Source organism: Lissotriton vulgaris, chromosome 6, assembly GCF_964263255.1.
Source record: "Lissotriton vulgaris chromosome 6, aLisVul1.2, whole genome shotgun sequence".
In the NCBI taxonomy this organism is placed as follows: Eukaryota; Metazoa; Chordata; class Amphibia; order Caudata; family Salamandridae; genus Lissotriton; species Lissotriton vulgaris.
In genome coordinates this window covers 1,451,830,763-1,451,853,644 of record NC_141694.1, presented here as the reverse complement: position 1 = coordinate 1,451,853,644, position 22,882 = coordinate 1,451,830,763, and the positions used below count along the sequence as shown (strand labels likewise).

The window sequence follows — 22,882 nt, the reverse complement described above, 5'->3', positions numbered from 1 at the left end:
TAAATAATGTCTAAATGAAGCGTGGGTACAACGTAAATAGGCGCATGCACGGTAAGGGGACCTAAGTCGTGGTCGGTGAAGTTGGTTTATAGGGTTCACCTTTCCGTGACCCTGATATTCCCAAGTGAAAAAGAATAGCATGCAGATTCGGCGAAGATATGCTTACGTGTATCATTCAAAAAGTTTGCGCATAGTCCTGTGAATGGGAACGTGGGGAGAAGTACGTTAGTTACCAGTTAATGGTGCATCGGGTTTAGCAGTGCTAGCGTAATTCCCGATGGGTTATACGATCGGACTAACCTGGTTGTTGCTAGTAGGTTCCTGCTTTCTTAGACGCTGGTTCTGGCGGAACGCCATTGACCGCGTTTCGTATCGTTAAAGGGACGCGGTCACGTGTGTTAGTTGGAAGGAGATGGGAGTGTTCCTAGCGGTTTAAAGGAACAGTGTGATGTTATCGTGCGTTCAAGTGAAGTTGAAAGCGCAGTGCAGTTTGGGCATTGTGGTTAAGTTACAGTGACCGGGTGGATCGGATAATCTGGTATGGCGGAGTTTGAGTAAGTGATTATTAGAAGAGTGTTGGGAGGCATAAGACAAAACCATCTAGTGGTACATTTATATACATCATAAATCAAGTTAGTGATATGGTATGCAGTAACTAAAATGAAACAAGAAATTAACAAGTGGTCCTTAAATCATTCAGGAGTCACTATCTCGGTCCGTGAGCAACTTTACAGATAGCAAGAGAGTTCAATTCTTTCATTAAGCCCCAGTGGCTTCTGTGTGGACAGTCTTTGGATCCATGCATTTTCTCTTTGGAGGAGAAATTTGGTGTTGTCTCTACCCTCCTGTTTGACGATAGTTTCCAATATCGTGAATTTCAGTTGAGCAATGCTGTGTTTCTCTTCATGGAAATGTATTGCTAGTGCTGATTTGGTGTTTTTTAGACGGATGTTGGATTTGTGTTCTATGAGCCTGGTTTTGATTTTACGTTCTGTCTTTCCGATGTATAGTTTGCCACACGGGCATTTTAAAGCATAGATGACATTACTGGTGTCACATGTGGCGTTGACTTGGAGTTTTATCTTGTGGCCTTTCATTGGGTGATTGATTGTATTACCTCGGATGATGCAGTTACAGTTCCCACAATTGAAACATGGTTTGGTTCCTGAGTAGCTGACTGGTTTACTTAGTTTATGTCGTACAAGTTCACCAAGGTTGCGTGATCTGGTGTATGCGAATAGTGGGGGTTCCTGAAAGATCTGGTTGAAGTCTGGCTCCAAATTCAATAATGGCCAGTGTTGGTGAATAATCTTTTTAAATTTGTTGGTAGCAGTAGAGAATTTAGAAACGACCACTAGGCGTGTCTGTTGTTTTTTGGCACTAGGTTGCAGGAGTTTCTGTCTTTCTAGGTTGTTAATCCTCTGTATGGAATCTTTAATGATGTTTTCAGGGTAACCTCTGTTGCGAAATTTGCACGCAATTTCATTGATCCGTTGTGTGGCATTATGAGGATTTGATGTGATCCGTTTTGCTCGTGCCATTTGTGAAAATGATAGGTGTGTTTTTAAATTGGATTCGTGGAAGCTGCTGTAGTGTAACATGTTGTTCCTGTCGGTGGGCTTGGTATAGAGATCTGTTTCAAATTCTTGTCCTTTGATAGAGACCTTGGCATCCAGAAAGTTGACACAAACATTTGAAATTTCCCAGGTTAGTTGTATTCTTTCATCAATGTTATTGAATTCCGACAGTCTGTCTTGAAGTTCTTCTTGTGTACTTTTCCAAACGATAAAGATATCGTCTATGTATCTTGTGAAGAGAATTAGGTGGTCTGTCCATTTTTTGTTGTTGAGTATGTGGTTTTCTTCATAGTGTTGCATGAAGATGTTCGCATACGCGGGAGCCGCTGAATTGCCCATAGCCATTCCCACGAGTTGCTGGTACCATGTATCTTGGTGTTTAAAATAGCTTTGGTACAACGTAAACAGCATGAGTTCCATTAGGAACGTCTGAAAAGGTCTTTCCATGTCTGATTTGAGTAAAGACTGTTCTATTGCTTCAATCCCCAAGGAGTGGGGTATTGACGTGTACAGGGAACGTACATCGGCTGTACACAAGATCAGTTCCTGGTTTGTTTGTGGTTTGAGGTTCATTAGTTTCGAAATGAAATGCGTGGTGTCTTTAGTATAGGTTTTCATGGCTTGTACCATTGGTTGAAGGTATTTGTCCAATAGTTGCCCAATGGGTTCGTGTAGACTCCCGCATGTTGAGACAATGGGTCTCATGGGGGGGTCCCTTAGGTTTTTATGGATCTTGGGGACCATTCTCAAAATCGGGCTCCTGGGATTGGATTTGGTGAGAAAGTTCTTGGTTTTAACATTGATTATTCCCATTTCATGTGCTTTATCCAATATGTTGGTTAGAGTTTTCATGTATTCCGTTGTCGGATTCCCATCCAGTTTCATGTATGTTGTCGTGTCACTTACGTGTTCCAACACTTTCGATTCATACATGACTGTGTTCATGATTATGAGGGCGCCGCCCTTGTCTGCTTTTACGCATGTGATCGTTTCGTTATTGGATATTTTTCTCAATGTGGTTAAATCCTTTTGTGTGATGTTCTTGGTTTTTGTGTTCTTGTGGTTAATTTTTATTAGATCTTGTTTGACTCGGTTTTCAAATAAGTCCAATGTTTTGTGACTTACTGGTGATTGGAATGTGCTATGTGGTCTCAGTCCGAGTAGCTGGTCTGGTTCCATTTGAGGATTAGGTGGTAACACGTTGTCAAAGAAGTGCCGAAGTCGAAGTTTGCGCATGAGTTTAAAGAAACTGACTTCGAGTTCCAGGTTGTTTGAGTCGGTCGTAGGTACAAACGAAGTTCCCCTTTGTAAAAGTTGAATTTCATGTTGGGTGAGTTGGTATTCACTAATGTTAATAACTAGTTGTTCTGTGTTTTCTTGGTTTGTTTGTCCTTGATAGTTCCCGTTGTGCTCCTCGTGGTAGGTGGGTCTTTCCTTGTTTCTTTTTCTTTTGTTTTGTCCTCTCCGGGGTCTCCTTTTTGTGTTTGGCCCTGTTCTAAAAAAGGACTTGCATCTGTCTGTTGGCTAGTCGTTGGTTGTTGTGCCCTGGTTGTGTCAGGCTCTGTTGGTGTTGGTCGGGTTCTCCTTGTTCTTTGGTTATTGTCACTGTCCGATGAAGAGGTATCTGTCTGTGATGTGTATGGTTTGTTGCGTCTTTTCTGAGCGTAAACCTCAGCCCATGTATAAACCTCTCCGAGTTTATAGTCAAGAGTATCCCTCCTGTATTTACGAATCTTACGTTCATTGATGTCGTTGGTATGTTTTTCCATCTGGGTTTGAATGTCCTCCAGTATGTTTTTGAGCTCGTCCTCCGATAACATTTTGGACAGTTCTGTGGATGTCTCCTCTATTTCCCTAGTTAGATCACCTAGTATTCCAGACAGTTCTTCAATAATTAGGAGAATCAGGTCGAGTGAACATTTGTTTAGAATTTCAAACCACCTTTCTTGGAAGGTTTTAGAATTTTTACATAGTGATGGTCTAAGGGCAATTCTAAGTCCCCGTGGTATGCGTAGATTGCGGTGGTATTTAACCAATGTACTCGCGTGTAGTTGTTGGTTGATGCGTCTCTTGCTTAGATAAATTAATTGTTTAATATGTTGCTCTTTGGAGCGGGTAGTGGCTTCCTGGGCATTTTCCTCCCTAATGAGTGCGTAAATCCGATTCGCTTCGTCTTGCTTGAACGCAAAGGTCGAGGCTCTAGCCTCTGTACTCTTGGATATGTCATCAAAGTTACTCATATTGTAGTGTTTGCGTGCAGCCGGTCCAGGGGTGGACGCGAAGACGTAAAACTTAGTGTAAGTAGGGCTGGCGCACAGCGAGTTTCGTGTGAGATTATTCCTTAATGTTAAGGTGCTATACAAGTGATGTCAGGCGTCCCTCGACATCTCATTTAACAGTCTATGGTGTGGGGTCAGTGGGCCACTGGTCCCATCCTTGTATGCACACTCGAATTCCTCTATGGATCACAGAGGTTTCAGAAAATTTTCAAACAATGGTTGCAATTGTCGTTTTATTCGTAATTTTCCTTGTTATGAATCATTGACATTTTTCATTTTTCATTTTTGACTTGCATAATATGATACCATCCTTATGTACATCCAATGCATTTCGGGGTTATCATACACCCCTTCATCAGGGAAAGGACACTGTAAACAAAAACATACGAGTCATAAATAATGTCTAAATGAAGCGTGGGTACAACGTAAATAGGCGCATGCACGGTAAGGGGACCTAAGTCGTGGTCGGTGAAGTTGGTTTATAGGGTTCACCTTTCCGTGACCCTGATATTCCCAAGTGAAAAAGAATAGCATGCATATTCGGCGAAGATATGCTTACGTGTATCATTCAAAAAGTTTGCGCATAGTCCTGTGAATGGGAACGTGGGGAGAAGTACGTTAGTTACCAGTTAATGGTGCGTCGGGTTTAGCAGTGCTAGCGTAATTCCCGATGGGTTATACGATCGGACTAACCTGGTTGTTGTTAGTAGGTTCCTGCTTTCTTAGACGCTGGTTCTGGCGGAACGCCATTGACCGCGTTTCGTATCGTTAAAGGGACGCGGTCACGTGTGTTAGTTGGAAGGAGATGGGAGTGTTCCTAGCGGTTTAAAGGAACAGTGTGATGTTATCGTGCGTTCAAGTGAAGTTGAAAGCGCAGTGCAGTTTGGGCATTGTGGTTAAGTTACAGTGACCGGGTGGATCGGATAATCTGGTATGGCGGAGTTTGAGTAAGTGATTATTAGAAGAGTGTTGGGAGGCATAAGACAAAACCATCTAGTGGTACATTTATATACATCATAAATCAAGTTAGTGATATGGTATGCAGTAACTAAAATGAAACAAGAAATTAACAAGTGGTCCTTAAATCATTCAGGAGTCACTATCTCGGTCCGTGAGCAACTTTACAGATAGCAAGAGAGTTCAATTCTTTCATTAAGCCCCAGTGGCTTCTGTGTGGACAGTCTTTGGATCCATGCATTTTCTCTTTGGAGGAGAAATTTGGTGTTGTCTCTACCCTCCTGTTTGACGATAGTTTCCAATATCGTGAATTTCAGTTGAGCAATGCTGTGTTTCTCTTCATGGAAATGTATTGCTAGTGCTGATTTGGTGTTTTTTAGACGGATGTTGGATTTGTGTTCTATGAGCCTGGTTTTGATTTTACGTTCTGTCTTTCCGATGTATAGTTTGCCACACGGGCATTTTAAAGCATAGATGACATTACTGGTGTCACATGTGGCGTTGACTTGGAGTTTTATCTTGTGGCCTTTCATTGGGTGATTGATTGTATTACCTCGGATGATGCAGTTACAGTTCCCACAATTGAAACATGGTTTGGTTCCTGAGTAGCTGACTGGTTTACTTAGTTTATGTCGTACAAGTTCACCAAGGTTGCGTGATCTGGTGTATGCGAATAGTGGGGGTTCCTGAAAGATCTGGTTGAAGTCTGGCTCCAAATTCAATAATGGCCAGTGTTGGTGAATAATCTTTTTTAATTTGTTGGTAGCAGTAGAGAATTTAGAAACGACCACTAGGCGTGTCTGTTGTTTTTTGGCACTAGGTTGCAGGAGTTTCTGTCTTTCTAGGTTGTTAATCCTCTGTATGGAATCTTTAATGATGTTTTCAGGGTAACCTCTGTTGCGAAATTTGCACGCAATTTCATTGATCCGTTGTGTGGCATTATGAGGATTTGATGTGATCCGTTTTGCTCGTGCCATTTGTGAAAATGGTAGGTGTGTTTTTAAATTGGATTCGTGGAAGCTGCTGTAGTGTAACATGTTGTTCCTGTCGGTGGGCTTGGTATAGAGATCTGTTTCAAATGCTTGTCCTTTGATAGAGACCTTGACATCCAGAAAGTTGACACAAACATTTGAAATTTCCCAGGTTAGTTGTATTCTTTCATCAATGTTATTGAATTCCGACAGTCTGTCTTGAAGTTCTTCTTGTGTACTTTTCCAAACGATAAAGATATCGTCTATGTATCTTGTGAAGAGAATTAGGTGGTCTGTCCATTTTTTGTTGTTGAGTATGTGGTTTTCTTCATAGTGTTGCATGAAGATGTTCGCATACGCGGGAGCCGCTGAATTGCCCATAGCCATTCCCACGAGTTGCTGGTACCATGTATCTTGGTGTTTAAAATAGCTTTGGTACAACGTAAACAGCATGAGTTCCATTAGGAACGTCTGAAAAGGTCTTTCCATGTCTGATTTGAGTAAAGATTGTTCTATTGCTTCAATCCCCAAGGAGTGGGGTATTGACGTGTACAGGGAACGTACATCGGCTGTACACAAGATCAGTTCCTGGTTTGTTTGTGGTTTGAGGTTCATTAGTTTCGAAATGAAATGCGTGGTGTCTTTAGTATAGGTTTTCATGGCTTGTACCATTGGTTGACGGTATTTGTCCAATAGTTGCCCAATGGGTTCGTGTAGACTCCCGCATGTTGAGACAATGGGTCTCATGGGGGGGTCCCTTAGGTTTTTATGGATCTTGGGGACCATTCTCAAAATCGGGCTCCTGGGATTGGATTTGGTGAGAAAGTTCTTGGTTTTAACATTGATTATTCCCATTTCATGTGCTTTATCCAATATGTTGGTTAGAGTTTTCATGTATTCCGTTGTCGGATTCCCATCCAGTTTCATGTATGTTGTCGTGTCACTTATGTGTTCCAACACTTTCGATTCATACATGACTGTGTTCATGATTATGAGGGCGCCGCCCTTGTCTGCTTTTACGCATGTGATCGTTTCGTTATTGGATATTTTTCTCAATGTGGTTAAATCCTTTTGTGTGATGTTCTTGGTTTTTGTGTTCTTGTGGTTAATTTTCATTAGATCTTGTTTGACTCGGTTTTCAAATAAGTCCAATGTTTTGTGACTTACTGGTGATTGGAATGTGCTATGTGGTCTCAGTCCGAGTAGCTGGTCTGGTTCCATTTGAGGATTAGGTGGTAACACGTTGTCAAAGAAGTGCCGAAGTCGAAGTTTGCGCATGAGTTTAAAGAAACTGACTTCGAGTTCCAGGTTGTTTGAGTCGGTCGTAGGTACAAACGAAGTTCCCCTTTGTAAAAGTTGAATTTCATGTTGGGTGAGTTGGTATTCACTAATGTTAATAACTAGTTGTTCTGTGTTTTCTTGGTTTGTTTGTCCTTGATAGTTCCCGTTGTGCTCCTCGTGGTAGGTGGGTCTTTCCTTGTTTCTTTTTCTTTTGTTTTGTCCTCTCCGGGGTCTCCTTTTTGTGTTTGGCCCTGTTCTAAAAAAGGACTTGCATCTGTCTGTTGGCTAGTCGTTGGTTGTTGTGCCCTGGTTGTGTCAGGCTCTGTTGGTGTTGGTCGGGTTCTCCTTGTTCTTTGGTTATTGTCACTGTCCGATGAAGAGGTATCTGTCTGTGATGTGTATGGTTTGTTGCGTCTTTTCTGAGCGTAAACCTCAGCCCATGTATAAACCTCTCCGAGTTTATAGTCAAGAGTATCCCTCCTGTATTTACGAATCTTACGTTCATTGATGTCGTTGGTATGTTTTTCCATCTGGGTTTGAATGTCCTCCAGTATGTTTTTGAGCTCGTCCTCCGATAACATTTTGGACAGTTCCGTGGATGTCTCCTCTATTTCCCTAGTTAGATCACCTAGTATTCCAGACAGTTCTTCAATAATTAGGAGAATCAGGTCGAGTGAACATTTGTTTAGAATTTCAAACCACCTTTCTTGGAAGGTTTTAGAATTTTTACATAGTGATGGTCTAAGGGCAATTCTAAGTCCCCGTGGTATGCGTAGATTGCGGTGGTATTTAACCAATGTACTCGCGTGTAGTTGTTGGTTGATGCGTCTCTTGCTTAGATAAATTAATTGTTTAATATGTTGCTCTTTGGAGCGGGTAGTGGCTTCCTGGGCATTTTCCTCCCTAATGAGTGCGTAAATCCGATTCGCTTCGTCTTGCTTGAACGCAAAGGTCGAGGCTCTAGCCTCTGTACTCTTGGATATGTCATCAAAGTTACTCATATTGTAGTGTTTGCGTGCAGCCGGTCCAGGGGTGGACGCGAAGACGTAAAACTTAGTGTAAGTAGGGCTGGCGCACAGCGAGTTTCGTGTGAGATTATTCCTTAATGTTAAGGTGCTATACAAGTGATGTCAGGCGTCCCTCGACATCTCATTTAACAGTCTATGGTGTGGGGTCAGTGGGCCACTGGTCCCATCCTTGTATGCACACTCGAATTCCTCTATGGATCACAGAGGTTTCAGAAAATTTTCAAACAATGGTTGCAATTGTCGTTTTATTCGTAATTTTCCTTGTTATGAATCATTGACATTTTTCATTTTTGACTTGCATAATATGATACCATCCTTATGTACATCCAATGCATTTCGGGGTTATCATACACCCCTTCATCAGGGAAAGGACACTGTAAACAAAAACATACGAGTCATAAATAATGTCTATGTGAAGCGTGGGTACAACGTAAATAGGCGCATGCACGGTAAGGGGACCTAAGTCGTGGTCGGTGAAGTTGGTTTATAGGGTTCACCTTTCCGTGACCCTGATATTCCCAAGTGAAAATCCAATCCCAGGAGCCCGATTTTGAGAATGGTCCCTAAGATCCATAAAAACCTAAGGGACCCCCCCATGAGACCCATTGTCTCAACATGCGGGAGTCTACACGAACCCATTGGGCAACTATTGGACAAATACCTTCAACCAATGGTACAAGCCATGAAAACCTATACTAAAGACACCACGCATTTCATTTCGAAACTAATGAACCTCAAACCACAAACAAACCAGGAACTGATCTTGTGTACAGCCGATGTACGTTCCCTGTACACGTCAATACCCCACTCCTTGGGGATTGAAGCAATAGAACAGTCTTTACTCAAATCAGACATGGAAAGACCTTTTCAGACGTTCCTAATGGAACTCATGCTGTTTACGTTGTACCAAAGCTATTTTAAACACCAAGATACATGGTACCAGCAACTCGTGGGAATGGCTATGGGCAATTCAGCGGCTCCCGCGTATGCGAACATCTTCATGCAACACTATGAAGAAAACCACATACTCAACAACAAAAAATGGACAGACCACCTAATTCTCTTCACAAGATACATAGACGATATCTTTATCGTTTGGAAAAGTACACAAGAAGAACTTCAAGACAGACTGTCGGAATTCAATAACATTGATGAAAGAATACAACTAACCTGGGAAATTTCAAATGTTTGTGTCAACTTTCTGGATGTCAAGGTCTCTATCAAAGGACAAGAATTTGAAACAGATCTCTATACCAAGCCCACCGACAGGAACAACATGTTACACTACAGCAGCTTCCACGAATCCAATTTAAAAACACACCTACCATTTTCACAAATGGCACGAGCAAAACGGATCACATCAAATCCTCATAATGCCACACAACGGATCAATGAAATTGCGTGCAAATTTCGCAACAGAGGTTACCCTGAAAACATCATTAAAGATTCCATACAGAGGATTAACAACCTAGAAAGACAGAAACTCCTGCAACCTAGTGCCAAAAAACAACAGACACGCCTAGTGGTCGTTTCTAAATTCTCTACTGCTACCAACAAATTTAAAAAGATTATTCACCAACACTGGCCATTATTGAATTTGGAGCCAGACTTCAACCAGATCTTTCAGGAACCCCCACTATTCGCATACACCAGATCACGCAACCTTGGTGAACTTGTACGACATAAACTAAGTAAACCAGTCAGCTACTCAGGAACCAAACCATGTTTCAATTGTGGGAACTGTAACTGCATCATCCGAGGTAATACAATCAATCACCCAATGAAAGGCCACAAGATAAAACTCCAAGTCAACGCCACATGTGACACCAGTAATGTCATCTATGCTTTAAAATGCCCGTGTGGCAAACTATACATCGGAAAGACAGAACGTAAAATCAAAACCAGGCTCATAGAACACAAATCCAACATCCGTCTAAAAAACACCAAATCAGCACTAGCAATACATTTCCATGAAGAGAAACACAGCATTGCTCAACTGAAATTCACGATATTGGAAACTATCGTCAAACAGGAGGGTAGAGACAACACCAAATTTCTCCTCCAAAGAGAAAATGCATGGATCCAAAGACTGTCCACACAGAAGCCACTGGGGCTTAATGAAAGAATTGAACTCTCTTGCTATCTGTAAAGTTGCTCACGGACCGAGATAGTGACTCCTGAATGATTTAAGGACCACTTGTTAATTTCTTGTTTCATTTTAGTTACTGCATACCATATCACTAACTTGATTTATGATGTATATAAATGTACCACTAGATGGTTTTGTCTTATGCCTCCCAACACTCTTCTAATAATCACTTACTCAAACTCCGCCATACCAGATTATCCGATCCACCCGGTCACTGTAACTTAACCACAATGCCCAAACTGCACTGCGCTTTCAACTTCACTTGAACGCACGATAACATCACACTGTTCCTTTAAACCGCTAGGAACACTCCCATCTCCTTCCAACTAACACACGTGACCGCGTCCCTTTAACGATACGAAACGCGGTCAATGGCGTTCCGCCAGAACCAGCGTCTAAGAAAGCAGGAACCTACTAACAACAACCAGGTTAGTCCGATCGTATAACCCATCGGGAATTACGCTAGCACTGCTAAACCCGACACCATTAACTGGTAACTAACGTACTTCTCCCCACGTTCCCATTCACAGGACTATGCGCAAACTTTTTGAATGATACACGTAAGCATATCTTCGCCGAATCTGCATGCTATTCTTTTTCACTTGGGAATATCAGGGTCACGGAAAGGTGAACCCTATAAACCAACTTCACCGACCACGACTTAGGTCCCCTTACCGTGCATGCGCCTATTTACGTTGTACCCACGCTTCATTTAGACATTATTTATGACTCGTATGTTTTTGTTTACAGTGTCCTTTCCCTGATGAAGGGGTGTATGATAACCCCGAAATGCATTGGATGTACATAAGGATGGTATCATATTATGCAAGTCAAAAATGAAAAATGAAAAATGTCAATGATTCATAACAAGGAAAATTACGAATAAAACGACAATTGCAACCATTGTTTGAAACTTTTCTGAAACCTCTGTGATCCATAGAGGAATTCGAGTGTGCATACAAGGATGGGACCAGTGGCCCACTGACCCCACACCATAGACTGTTAAATGAGATGTCGAGGGACGCCTGACATCACTTGTATAGCACCTTAACATTAAGGAATAATCTCACACGAAACTCGCTGTGCGCCAGCCCTACTTACACTAAGTTTTACGTCTTCGCGTCCACCCCTGGACCGGCTGCACGCAAACACTACAATATGAGTAACTTTGATGACATATCCAAGAGTACAGAGGCTAGAGCCTCGACCTTTGCGTTCAAGCAAGACGAAGCGAATCGGATTTACGCACTCATTAGGGAGGAAAATGCCCAGGAAGCCACTACCCGCTCCAAAGAGCAACATATTAAACAATTAATTTATCTAAGCAAGAGACGCATCAACCAACAACTACACGCGAGTACATTGGTTAAATACCACCGCAATCTACGCATACCACGGGGACTTAGAATTGCCCTTAGACCATCACTATGTAAAAATTCTAAAACCTTCCAAGAAAGGTGGTTTGAAATTCTAAACAAATGTTCACTCGACCTGATTCTCCTAATTATTGAAGAACTGTCTGGAATACTAGGTGATCTAACTAGGGAAATAGAGGAGACATCCACAGAACTGTCCAAAATGTTATCGGAGGACGAGCTCAAAAACATACTGGAGGACATTCAAACCCAGATGGAAAAACATACCAACGACATCAATGAACGTAAGATTCGTAAATACAGGAGGGATACTCTTGACTATAAACTCGGAGAGGTTTATACATGGGCTGAGGTTTACGCTCAGAAAAGACGCAACAAACCATACACATCACAGACAGATACCTCTTCATCGGACAGTGACAATAACCAAAGAACAAGGAGAACCCGACCAACACCAACAGAGCCTGACACAACCAGGGCACAACAACCAACGACTAGCCAACAGACAGATGCAAGTCCTTTTTTAGAACAGGGCCAAACACAAAAAGGAGACCCCGGAGAGGACAAAACAAAAGAAAAAGAAACAAGGAAAGACCCACCTACCACGAGGAGCACAACGGGAACTATCAAGGACAAACAAACCAAGAAAACACAGAACAACTAGTTATTAACATTAGTGAATACCAACTCACCCAACATGAAATTCAACTTTTACAAAGGGGAACTTCGTTTGTACCTACGACCGACTCAAACAACCTGGAACTCGAAGTCAGTTTCTTTAAACTCATGCGCAAACTTCGACTTCGGCACTTCTTTGACAACGTGTTACCACCTAATCCTCAAATGGAACCAGACCAGCTACTCGGACTGAGACCACATAGCACATTCCAATCACCAGTAAGTCACAAAACATTGGACTTATTTGAAAACCGAGTCAAACAAGATCTAATGAAAATTAACCACAGGAACACAAAAACCAAGAACATCACACAAAAGGATTTAACCACATTGAGAAAAATATCCAATAACGAAACGATCACATGCGTAAAAGCAGACAAGGGCGGCGCCCTCATAATCATGAACACAGTCATGTATGAATCGAAAGTGTTGGAACACATAAGTGACACGACAACATACATGAAACTGGATGGGAATCCGACAACGGAATACATGAAAACTCTAACCAACATATTGGATAAAGCACATGAAATGGGAATAATCAATGTTAAAACCAAGAACTTTCTCACCAAATCCAATCCCAGGAGCCCGATTTTGAGAATGGTCCCCAAGATCCATAAAAACCTAAGGGACCCCCCCATGAGACCCATTGTCTCAACATGCGGGAGTCTACACGAACCCATTGGGCAACTATTGGACAAATACCTTCAACCAATGGTACAAGCCATGAAAACCTATACTAAAGACACCACGCATTTCATTTCGAAACTAATGAACCTCAAACCACAAACAAACCAGGAACTGATCTTGTGTACAGCCGATGTACGTTCCCTGTACACGTCAATACCCCACTCCTTGGGGATTGAAGCAATAGAACAGTCTTTACTCAAATCAGACATGGAAAGACCTTTTCAGACGTTCCTAATGGAACTCATGCTGTTTACGTTGTACCAAAGCTATTTTAAACACCAAGATACATGGTACCAGCAACTCGTGGGAATGGCTATGGGCAATTCAGCGGCTCCCGCGTATGCGAACATCTTCATGCAACACTATGAAGAAAACCACATACTCAACAACAAAAAATGGACAGACCACCTAATTCTCTTCACAAGATACATAGACGATATCTTTATCGTTTGGAAAAGTACACAAGAAGAACTTCAAGACAGACTTTCGGAATTCAATAACATTGATGAAAGAATACAACTAACCTGGGAAATTTCAAATGTTTGTGTCAACTTTCTGGATGTCAAGGTCTCTATCAAAGGACAAGAATTTGAAACAGATCTCTATACCAAGCCCACCGACAGGAACAACATGTTACACTACAGCAGCTTCCACGAATCCAATTTAAAAACACACCTACCATTTTCACAAATGGCACGAGCAAAACGGATCACATCAAATCCTCATAATGCCACACAACGGATCAATGAAATTGCGTGCAAATTTCGCAACAGAGGTTACCCTGAAAACATCATTAAAGATTCCATACAGAGGATTAACAACCTAGAAAGACAGAAACTCCTGCAACCTAGTGCCAAAAAACAACAGACACGCCTAGTGGTCGTTTCTAAATTCTCTACTGCTACCAACAAATTTAAAAAGATTATTCACCAACACTGGCCATTATTGAATTTGGAGCCAGACTTCAACCAGATCTTTCAGGAACCCCCACTATTCGCATACACCAGATCACGCAACCTTGGTGAACTTGTACGACATAAACTAAGTAAACCAGTCAGCTACTCAGGAACCAAACCATGTTTCAATTGTGGGAACTGTAACTGCATCATCCGAGGTAATACAATCAATCACCCAATGAAAGGCCACAAGATAAAACTCCAAGTCAACGCCACATGTGACACCAGTAATGTCATCTATGCTTTAAAATGCCCGTGTGGCAAACTATACATCGGAAAGACAGAACGTAAAATCAAAACCAGGCTCATAGAACACAAATCCAACATCCGTCTAAAAAACACCAAATCAGCACTAGCAATACATTTCCATGAAGAGAAACACAGCATTGCTCAACTGAAATTCACGATATTGGAAACTATCGTCAAACAGGAGGGTAGAGACAACACCAAATTTCTCCTCCAAAGAGAAAATGCATGGATCCAAAGACTGTCCACACAGAAGCCACTGGGGCTTAATGAAAGAATTGAACTCTCTTGCTATCTGTGAAGTTGCTCACGGACCGAGATAGTGACTCCTGAATGATTTAAGGACCACTTGTTAATTTCTTGTTTCATTTTAGTTACTGCATACCATATCACTAACTTGATTTATGATGTATATAAATGTACCACTAGATGGTTTTGTCTTATGCCTCCCAACACTCTTCTAATAATCACTTACTCAAACTCCGCCATACCAGATTATCCGATCCACCCGGTCACTGTAACTTAACCACAATGCCCAAACTGCACTGCGCTTTCAACTTCACTTGAACGCACGATAACATCACACTGTTCCTTTAAACCGCTAGGAACACTCCCATCTCCTTCCAACTAACACACGTGACCGCGTCCCTTTAACGATACGAAACGCGGTCAATGGCGTTCCGCCAGAACCAGCGTCTAAGAAAGCAGGAACCTACTAACAACAACCAGGTTAGTCCGATCGTATAACCCATCGGGAATTACGCTAGCACTGCTAAACCCGACGCACCATTAACTGGTAACTAACGTACTTCTCCCCACGTTCCCATTCACAGGACTATGCGCAAACTTTTTGAATGATACACGTAAGCATATCTTCGCCGAATCTGCATGCTATTCTTTTTCACTTGGGAATATCAGGGTCACGGAAAGGTGAACCCTATAAACCAACTTCACCGACCACGACTTAGGTCCCCTTACCGTGCATGCGCCTATTTACGTTGTACCCACGCTTCATTTAGACATTATTTATGACTCGTATGTTTTTGTTTACAGTGTCCTTTCCCTGATGAAGGGGTGTATGATAACCCCGAAATGCATTGGATGTACATAAGGATGGTATCATATTATGCAAGTCAAAAATGAAAAATGAAAAATGTCAATGATTCATAACAAGGAAAATTACGAATAAAACGACAATTGCAACCATTGTTTGAAAATTTTCTGAAACCTCTGTGATCCATAGAGGAATTCGAGTGTGCATACAAGGATGGGACCAGTGGCCCACTGACCCCACACCATAGGCAATTGAAGATTTCACACTGGAATGCAAGGGTTCTGGAACTGGCTCAGGGTGGGGATGCAACTGCTTAAAGGGTAAACTAGAGGAATAGAATGGATCGATGAGGAGAAAGACCATACCCAGAAAGAGTCTCTCATAAATCCACTGACTGAAGTAGGAAGACTGTAAACATCTTGATGGAGAAAACCATGAACTTTAGTGAACAGGTTAACGGCTGGCGAAGATACAAGCCAGTTTTAGGCAACTGACTAAGCAAAGACAATTTACAGTAAGAGGGCCTTGGTTTACTTGCATGATAGGAATTGGCTGAAGTAACACGGTGGCTTGCAATTCAGTTGCATGCTCCAAAGTAAGGGTAGGAGCCTGTACATGAATAGATCCACATCTTAACTCTTGTTGGATGGATGGGGGTCCTCTGCAGTGGCTCACGCTAGCTACTCGCTATTTAAAAGATCTGGTCAATAGCAAGGTCGCGGATGGCAAAACAACTTCAAAACATTCTAATCCAAAGAGGCAACAATGGTACAGAAGGAGCACATCTTCATCTTGAGAGCAGTATAAGACAAACACAACACAGGTGCTCTGAACGCTAAAACACACCTGTTGCCACAATGTGTGTAACTGGACCAAAGAAACAAGTTCCCAGCCCAGCATGAACAAAACTAAGAATAGCGAAGCACTCCTCAGTTATATCCTATATTGATTGTGTTGGTCTAGGTCATTTGGTACTATTATTTTTATAATAATTCAAATGCAAAAAACCCATTTCATTGAGCAATAGGATCAAAACAATTCGAAATAATTTATGAACGCATCAAATATTGAGATTCATGATAATTTTACTTGATTCAGATATTACAGAGAAGCACACAATATACGTGTGATTACAATTTTTCAAAAGTTAGTACCGAGATGTTGGTAGAACTGCTTGATAGATGGTTTCAGCCGACACGTGTTTCGTCCCTGTTTGGGCCTTTTAAGGATGTTTCCAAAGGAAATCTAGGAGAAAGAAGGCTGATAAGCGCAAGATTTTAAGTCTTCTTATGGGGAAACAGGATCGCAAAAATCACGCCGATTTTGAGAACATTTTGAGAAAATGATTGAGCTGAGCCCAATAACGCATAAGCGCCATTTCCACCCAATAGTGCCCGCCTACGTTTATTTTATTCCTTTCACAATATGAAGCCTGTTGACACGCATCCACAGAGGAGGCTGCCAAATTCCATAGGTCAAGAACTGACGACAGTAATGAGCAGTCACACAGGTATAAAGGCCTTGAGTATTGTAACTAGAATGGCGTGCCATGTATCCCGACCTTGTTCTGAAAATAATTTTGAATTTTTCAATCATATTGCTCAATGAAATGTGTTTTTTGCATTTGAAATATATAAATTATTGCACCAATTGACCTAGACCAACACAATCAACTTCAAAACATTTTCTGGAAATAATTTTTTCTACTAAGTGCCATTCAATACCTTTGTCCACATTAACTACAGATTTGTGATGCGTTAAAGCATGTATACCTATAAAGAAGAAGTACATCCCGCTGCATAACTCAGCCCATCACCGTCCTTACCACACATTGAGGTTTCCATCAAAATCTCCTGTAGCAAGATACCGATGCTGAAGCGCTGAAGCACCAAATGTTCCACATTTGATGGGCTTGGGTTTTTCTAGCTTTAAAAAAATGATAAAAATATATAAACAGAAGTAACTTGCGGTGCATTAATTTCAACAAAGACTATATACAATACACTTTATATAAATTAAATAGGCAATAATTTAGGGCACTCCTAGAGCTCATCAATGCTATCTGTTCTTTTTTCAAGGGCTAGAAGATACCATACCCTCTTGGAAAATGTGGAAAGGCCAGCACTGCAACAGCTATGACTGTTGTTACATGATGCAAGGTATCTTGAAACAGAGGTCAGTCTGCAACACATGGTGTGAGTAAAAAAAATAACTAGCACTGGCAAAGCCAACAGGTGTGCCTTTGAGGCCTGTTGGCTTAGCCAATGCCTTTTGTTTACACTGTACAGCATCATCAAAATGACAGGGGGAGAGGGCAGGTGAGGAGCGGATTGGAATTGTGGGTGGGTGGAGGAGGGGAAAAAAGGCACACATGGAAGGGAGCAACAAGGAGGCTGGGGGAAGATGCACATGTGGGAGAGAACAACACAGGGGGCGAAGGGAGAAGCATGCGGGCTAATAGTGCGACATGGGTGCCTGGGGGAGAAGCACAGGAGGGAGATCGCTGGATAACTCATACACTGATGAAGAACTTAAGAAAAAAGAAAAAAGTAGTTTCTAAAAATGAGCAGTGGAAAGACAAAAGTAAAGAGGATATGCTCCAGGCAATGGACAAACGAACAAGTTACTTACCTTTGGTAACGCTTTTTCTGGTGGATACAGTATATGCCTGTGGATTCCTCACCTTATGAATATCCCCTGCGCCAGCATTCCGCAGACAAATTTTCCTAGCTCTCCGTGCCGACGAGGTCGTCACAGCGTCATGGCTCCGCATGCGGCTCCTCATGACATCACCGGAGCCATAAGAAGACCACGTCGACGTGATGACGTCTGTTCCACCCCTTTTTTCCATGCCACTGAGACAAAACGGGCGGACCGACCATAGAGACAATGTATACATAGTACACAGAATTCACACAAATACACTCAGTGTAAATTGAAATAAGAAAGCTTACATTTCAAATAAGTAAACAATGGACAAATAGAGGCAATAAAGACTTGAGTACACAAAATACATCAAATAACTAATACCTCAGTTTTTAAGGTATAAAAGGGTGGACAACGGAGAGGCGGGTAGGTTAATGAGGAATCCACAGGCAGATACTGTAGCGACCAGAAAAAGCGTTACCGAAGCTAAGTAACTTGTTCTTCTGATGGATAGATCTGCCTGTCGGTTCCTCACCTCATGAATAGAATCTCACAGCAGTCCCACTCCCGGAGGAGGGTGTCCACCCTTCTATACCAAAAAGTCTTGTCAAACAGAGCACGCAAAATGGCCGTCCCTCCTCACCTCGGAATCGAAGCAGTAATGCTTCACGAGAGTGTGGAGGGAGGCCCAAGTTGCGGCTTTACAAATGTCCAAAACAGGAACATCCCTGGACAAAGTAGAGGTAGACGATTTAGCCCTGGTGGAATGAGCTCTAATGCCTACAGGAGGCTCCTTACCAGCCAGGGAGTATCATATCTTGTTGCACCAGATGATCCATCTGGATATGGTGCGCTTGTGCACTGCTTTGCCCTTCCTACGACCAGCATATCCAACAAAGAGTTGATCATCTTGACGGAAGTCCTTTGTTCTATCCAAATAGAAGCTAATCGCCCTCTTTGGATCTAAACGATGAAGCCTTACCTCCAGAAAGTAGGGAGGGTACTGGGCTGTTCTAGATGGAAGGGAGTTACCACCTTAGGCAGAAAAGCAGCCCTGGTCCTGAGTACCATCCTTTCAGCATGTATGGTCAGAAATGGAGGCTTTGAACTCAAAGCCTGGAGCTCCCTCACCCTCCTCGCCAAAGTGATAGCCACTGGAAAGACAGTTTTGAATGTCAGTAGCCTCAAAGGACAACTATGCATAGGTTCGAACGTGGAACCCATTAAACCAGACAAAACCAGATTTGAATCCCACTGGGTCATAATAAAAGAAGTGGGAGGAAACATGTTAGTTATCCCCTTAATGAACCTTAAGACTATTGGAGAACTTAAAAAGAGAAGGCTGATCTGGCAAACCAAGAAATGCTGACAAAGCTGACAAATATCCTTTAACAGTGGACACAGCACAACCCTACAGAGCCAAATAAAGTGAAAAACAAAGAACATCAGAAAGATGCGCTTTATCTAACAAATTACAACCACCTGTAGTAGTAGATAGACTTGGTGGAGTGTCGCCTAGCCGATAAAATAACATCCACCACATCAGGCGGGAGAGAAAAAGAATTAAGGTTGCCCCATTCAATCTCCAGGCATGAAGGTGCAGGCTCTGGAGGTGGGGGTGTAGAACCTGCCCTTCCATCTGAGGGAGAGGAGGTCTGCCCTGAGAGGGAGACGGAGCAGAGCGTGCAAAGAGAGGGGAAGAAGGTCTGTACCACACCCTTTTGGCCAATCCAGGGCGACCATGACTTGGGCCCGGTATTGGCGACTCTTCCTCAGAACCAGAGGAATCAAGGGTATGGGAGGAAACGCGTAAACGAGTAGCGGGCTCCAACTCAACTGAAACGAGTCCCCCAACGCTCCCTGCCTCGGAAACTGGAGACTGCAGAATGACGGGCAGTGCGTGTTCGAAAACGGCAAACAGGTCCACCCGAGGAGTTCCCCACGTCTGGAAGATGTGTCTAACAACTGCCGGATGAAGCCTCCACTAGTGGTCGGCGGAGAACTGCCGACTGAGACTGTCCACACGCACGTTCAGGACCCCAGCCAGATGGTTTGCCATCAAGCAAATCCGATGGTCCTGAGCCCAGGACAAGAGACGCAACGCCTTTCTGCAGAGACGGTACGACCCTACTCCGCCCTGCTTATTGACATACCACATTGCGGCAGTGTTGTCCGTCAGGACTTGAACCGACGGACTGCGAAGGGAAGGGAGAAAGGCCTTGAGCGCCAAACGTATCGCCCGCAATTCCAGAAGGTTGATGTGAAGCAACCTCTCCTCTGGAGACCAAAGACCCTTGATCTCCAGATGCCCCAGATGAGCACTGCACCCTAGGGTAGAGGCATCCGTTATCACTGTGGCCACCGATGGAGGAAGATGGAAGGGCTCTCCTTGAGACAGATTGCCTTCCACGCTCCACCAAGACTTATCGGCCGTAGCTTCTCTGGAGATCCTGAAGGACTCCCCGAGATCTCCGTTGTGCGGATACCACTGCCTGCGGAGACCCCATTGGAGCGCCCTCATGTGCCAGTGTGCATGGTTGACCAACAGGATGCAGGAAGCGAACATACCGAGCAGGCGAAGGACCTTCAGAACTGGAACAACCACTCCATTGTAAAACAGAGGAATCATTACCTGAATGTAGAGAATCCTCTGCGGAGGCGTAAAAGCTCGACACACAGTGGTATCCAGTACTGCCCCTATGAACAGGTTGCGCTGTGAGGGCACCAGGTGAGACTTGGGTACATTTATCGAAAAACCCAATCCGTACAACAACTGGGTTGTTAACCTGCAGATGATGACGCACCATCTCTGGCGACTCCGCTTTCAATAGCCATTCGTCCAGGTAGGGGAAAACAGGGATCCCCGACCTCCTGAGATGGGCAGCCACCACTGCCATCACCTTGGTGAAGACTAGAGGTGAGGTGCGGTAGAAAGACCAAAACAGAAGGACCGCAAATTGGTAATGTAGCGACCCAACCGTAAAACGGAGATACTTCTTGTGCGACTTCAGGATTGGGATGTGAAAATACGCATCCTGTAAGTCGATGGACACCATCCAGTCCTCTTGCTGCAGCGCCTAAAGAACCTGCGCTAGGGTGAGCATCTTGAACCTCTCCTGCTTGAGAAACAGATTGAAGATTCTGAGGTCCAGGATAGGACGTAACCTACAATTCTTCTTGGGGATCATGAAATACCGGGAGTAGCATCCTTGACCCCTTTCCTGCTCTGGAACCACCTCTATTGCACCTTTCTGTAATAAGATAAGAACCTCCTTCTGAAGGAGAAGCAAATGATCCTCCGTACAAAACCCCTGGCAAGGAGAGTAAGGAGGAGGGAATTTCCTGAAGGAAAGGGCATACCCATTTTCCACAAGATCTAAAACTCAAAGGTCCGAAGTGATTAATTACCAATATTGTAGAAAATCCCACAGGACCTACATGTTTCAGGATGGCGGAGCTAGTGCTGCTTTCCTGCATTACCAGGAGTGGTTGGGGAGGTAGAGGAAGAGGAGGAAGAGGGTTGACGTCCGGTTCTACGAAGGCAACCTCTGCCTTTACCCTGTAGCTCCTATACAGGGGGTTTTGCTGCTGTCGCGGAGTCTGTTTGGACCCACAAAAGGAAGACTTCTCAAAGCCACGGTATCTTTTATATCCATAGCCTCTTGATTGAGTCTGCAGACCCAAAGACTTTACCGTTGCCTTACTGTCCTTAAAACTCTGCAGGGCACACCAAAAAGCTTGGAACCAGCAAATGGCAAATCAATAAGAGCAGCCTGCACATCAGGAGAGAACCCCGAAGATTTCAACCATGCGTACCTCCTTGTCGCAATAGACAAGCCCATGACTCTGGAAACAGAATCCGCTGTATCCAGACCAGGCTGGATAACCTGGCGAGCAGTCGATTTGAGCATCCACCAACACCTCACTCAGATTCCCCTGGTCTTCCTCAGATAACTTAGGGAGAAGCTGTTTCGCAGAGTCCATTAAAGTATGAATGTACCTGCCCAAAAGACAAGTGGCATTGGTAGACTTTAATGCCATACTGGCTGAAGAAAAGGCCTTTTTAGCAGACTGCTCCAACTTTTTAAAATCCCTGTCTGCCGGAGCCTGCGAAAATGCTCCTGATGACTGCTTTGAGCAAGAAGCCTGCACAACCAGCCTTTCAGGAGAGGGATGAGAGGAAAGGAAAACCGGATCTCCAGGAGCAGGTCTATACCTTCTTAAGACTGACCTTGAGACTGCAGGAGCCGAAAGAGGATTGCGCCACACATCAAGTATTGGCTCAGTAAGAGCATCATTAAATAGCAAGAGTGGCTCAACCACTGAAGAAAGAGAATGAAGCACTTCAGTGAGAAGTTTAGCTTATACTTTATACTCCGCCAAAGGAAGCTGTAAGTGCAAAAGTTCTGCAGCCTTCCTAATAACTGTGTGATATGGAGCAACATCCTTAGAGGGAGAAGCCTTTTGAGTAGCAAAGAACCACTCTGGAGAAGTGTCAAGCCCACTTGTTTCACACAAGTCTTCAAACACATCTTCTGTGTCATACACCTCTCCTTCCTCCCACTCTTCATCCCGGTACTGCTCCTCTTCCAATAACCTCTGCGCCTCTCTCCTCGAACGCATCTTCGGTTGCAGCATCGGCAGTGCCACAAACTGTGTCGACGGCTCCGGAAGCGGCGTCGAAGGTGGATCCATAACCGGCGCCGTTCGAATCCAAGAAGCTTCACGGGATGGAGCCACAGACTGTCCATACGGCATCGACATCCTCTGAGCCGGAAAAGACCAGGACGACGTCGCTGGCATGAACGGCATGGGGGCCTGAGGATACTGGTGAGGCACACCCAAACTATATGCCAAAGGACCCATGGGACCAGAAGGTGCTCCAGAGCGGTACGAGTCCATGGTGAAAACACCATACATCAAATTTTAAAAATGCGAGAGATCACAACCCGGCATCAGAAACTGTGGATAAGAAGCCGGTTCCGGATCCGATC

The 22,882-nt window shown here is 43.5% G+C and overlaps 1 protein-coding gene across 1 annotated transcript in view; it reads right to left on the bottom strand.

The window, feature by feature from the left end:
• Positions 1–22,882, bottom strand: part of DNAAF10 (dynein axonemal assembly factor 10) — a 119,154-nt gene that overhangs the window by 60,332 nt on the left and 35,940 nt on the right. Inside the window, exon 2 of the mRNA XM_086927583.1 lies at positions 17,068–17,168. Coding sequence (XP_086783709.1) covers positions 17,068–17,168 — 101 coding nt within the window. The remainder of the gene's footprint in view (positions 1–17,067; positions 17,169–22,882) is intronic.